The sequence below is a fragment of the Lagenorhynchus albirostris genome, chromosome 8 (genome assembly GCF_949774975.1).
Source record: "Lagenorhynchus albirostris chromosome 8, mLagAlb1.1, whole genome shotgun sequence".
Lineage (NCBI taxonomy): Eukaryota > Metazoa > Chordata > Mammalia > Artiodactyla > Delphinidae > Lagenorhynchus > Lagenorhynchus albirostris.
In genome coordinates, this window is record NC_083102.1 from 11,125,908 (window position 1) to 11,128,011 (window position 2,104).

Below are 2,104 nucleotides of genomic sequence, written 5' to 3' on the forward strand. Positions count from 1 at the left end.
GTTGAAGCAGCTGTTACCTCTGTCTCAGTCAGGAAACTGAGAAGTCAGGAAGCTGTCAGCAAATCTGTTTCCCCCGAGTGTTTAATGCTTGCTAGATAAAACAGCTAATTCACATGCTGCCATCTCTCTCTCCCACTTAACTCAGGAATTTACTCACAGTCTTAGAAACCCCATTTTGGATCAGAGCCAAAGGGAAGTCTCTATTCAAGGGGTATGCCCTTAGAACACAGACTGATGCACACCTCAGGACACAGCCAAGAGCCCGCGGTTAATGTGGATGTGGTGAGGTCACGTTAACGTGCGTAATATCCAGGTGAGGCATTAAAGGAGAAAGGATGGAGGACGGAAGAGCAGGCACCAAATCAAACTACTTCTTTCTAATCAATTATAACAGACTCGCCAGATCGGATGGCCTGGCAGTAAGCCAGTTTCTTCAGAGCCTCTCTGACCTCTCGGTTCCTTAGACAATAAATGAAAGGGTTAAGAGCAGGGGTAACAATGGCATAGAAGATGGAAATAACTTTGTTCATGTTGAAGGCATGAATGGCTCGGGGCCAGACATACATGAAAATAGCAGCTGAAGAGAAGATGGTGCCCACCACGAGGTGGGAGGCACAAGCAGGAAACGCCTTCTGCTTTCCTGTGGGCATGCGTAGGATGGTGGCCAGAATGCATCCACAGGACAGGACAGTGAGAGCGGGGGGGAGAGGAAGATGACGAGTGCCGGGACAAAGTCCCCCAATTCAGCTGTGGACATGTCTGTGCAGGAGAGGTTAAGTACTGGACAGATATCACAGAAGAAATGATTGACGATATTGGGGCCACAGAAGCTGAGGCAAGAGATGAAGTAGATCTTAGCCAAGGAGATGCCAAAGCCATTGGTACAGGAACCAAGAGGCAGGAGGAAGCAGAGCCCATGGCTCATAATGGTGGGGCAGTGCAGTGGGCGGCAGATGGCCACATCACGGTCACAGGCCACGGCAGCCAGGAGCACACATTCTGTGCACGTGAGTGCAATGAAGAAGTAAAGTTGTATCATACAGTGAGTGAAGGGGATGCTGTTGCTCACGGACCAAAAACTAAACAGCAACCTGGGTACAGTCACAGAGATGCACCAGGTCTCCAAGGACAGGCTGGCCACGAAGAAGTACACAGGCTCATGCAGTGGCAGGTTCTGCTGCACCAACAGGATGATGATCACAATTTCAGCCACTGTCGGAATATAGGCCACGAGCAACATGAGGAACACTGCTGCACGCACACCCCAGTTCCCAGGAAACCCCACCAGAATGAACCTGGTGACCCGTGTCTGGTTCTCCACTTCCATATTGGAGACACAGGGCTTAACTCTCCTGGGGGAAAAAATCACTTGGTCAGACTTCCATCTTTTGCCTTCTCTGACTAGTAATAACAGTAACAGATACCATGTTTTAATAGTATATTATAGGCTAGATCATACACTGGGTACATTATGCACATAATGTAATTTGATTCTCACACAGCCTCTTTATACATGTTATTATACCCATCTTAGTAATGAAGAAACTGAGCTTTGGAAAGGTACTAAGTTACTTAACCACATTCCCACTGGCAGCAGGGCAGGAATCACATTCAAGTCCAAGTCTAAACAACATGCTCTATCTAATATCCTACACTGCCCTTCACAACCACACCCAAATTAAACAGTATCGAAGCACCATGTTCCACGTTACCATTGCCAATTCTAAAGGATACACCTGGCTTTCTTGGCCTTTCATCCACCCAGAGCTCTGGAAATTCTACCTTTACAATTCATTTATCCCTCACATACCAATACTTTCTTCCCTCTACAATCCATGGAGATGGAGTGAAACCTGTCATGTTCTGTGAGGTGCATGAGAAGGTGTGATGAGGACAGTTAGGCTTTTCCGTATTAAAAACCTGGACCTCAGTCAAGTACCAGGTTTGCCCAGAGATTGCGATATGAACCTTGAAATCTTATCCTCTCTGAAACCCAATTTCCTCTTCTGCAAATGTCAATGTTAATATTTATCTAGCTTATGTCAACGTGGATCAAAACCCAAATGAAATAATGTAAATAAAATTTTATATAAACTCTAAATGA

General features: G+C 46.1%; 1 protein-coding gene across 1 annotated transcript; it reads right to left on the reverse strand.

Annotated features, from left to right (window-relative positions):
• Window positions 1–377: 377 nt before the first annotated feature.
• On the reverse strand, window positions 378–1,327 carry LOC132524956 (olfactory receptor 6B1). Its single transcript, XM_060157553.1, is given in 2 exon segments — window positions 378–700; window positions 703–1,327. Coding segments are annotated over 2 exon segments (948 nt in total).
• Window positions 1,328–2,104: the final 777 nt, after the last annotated feature.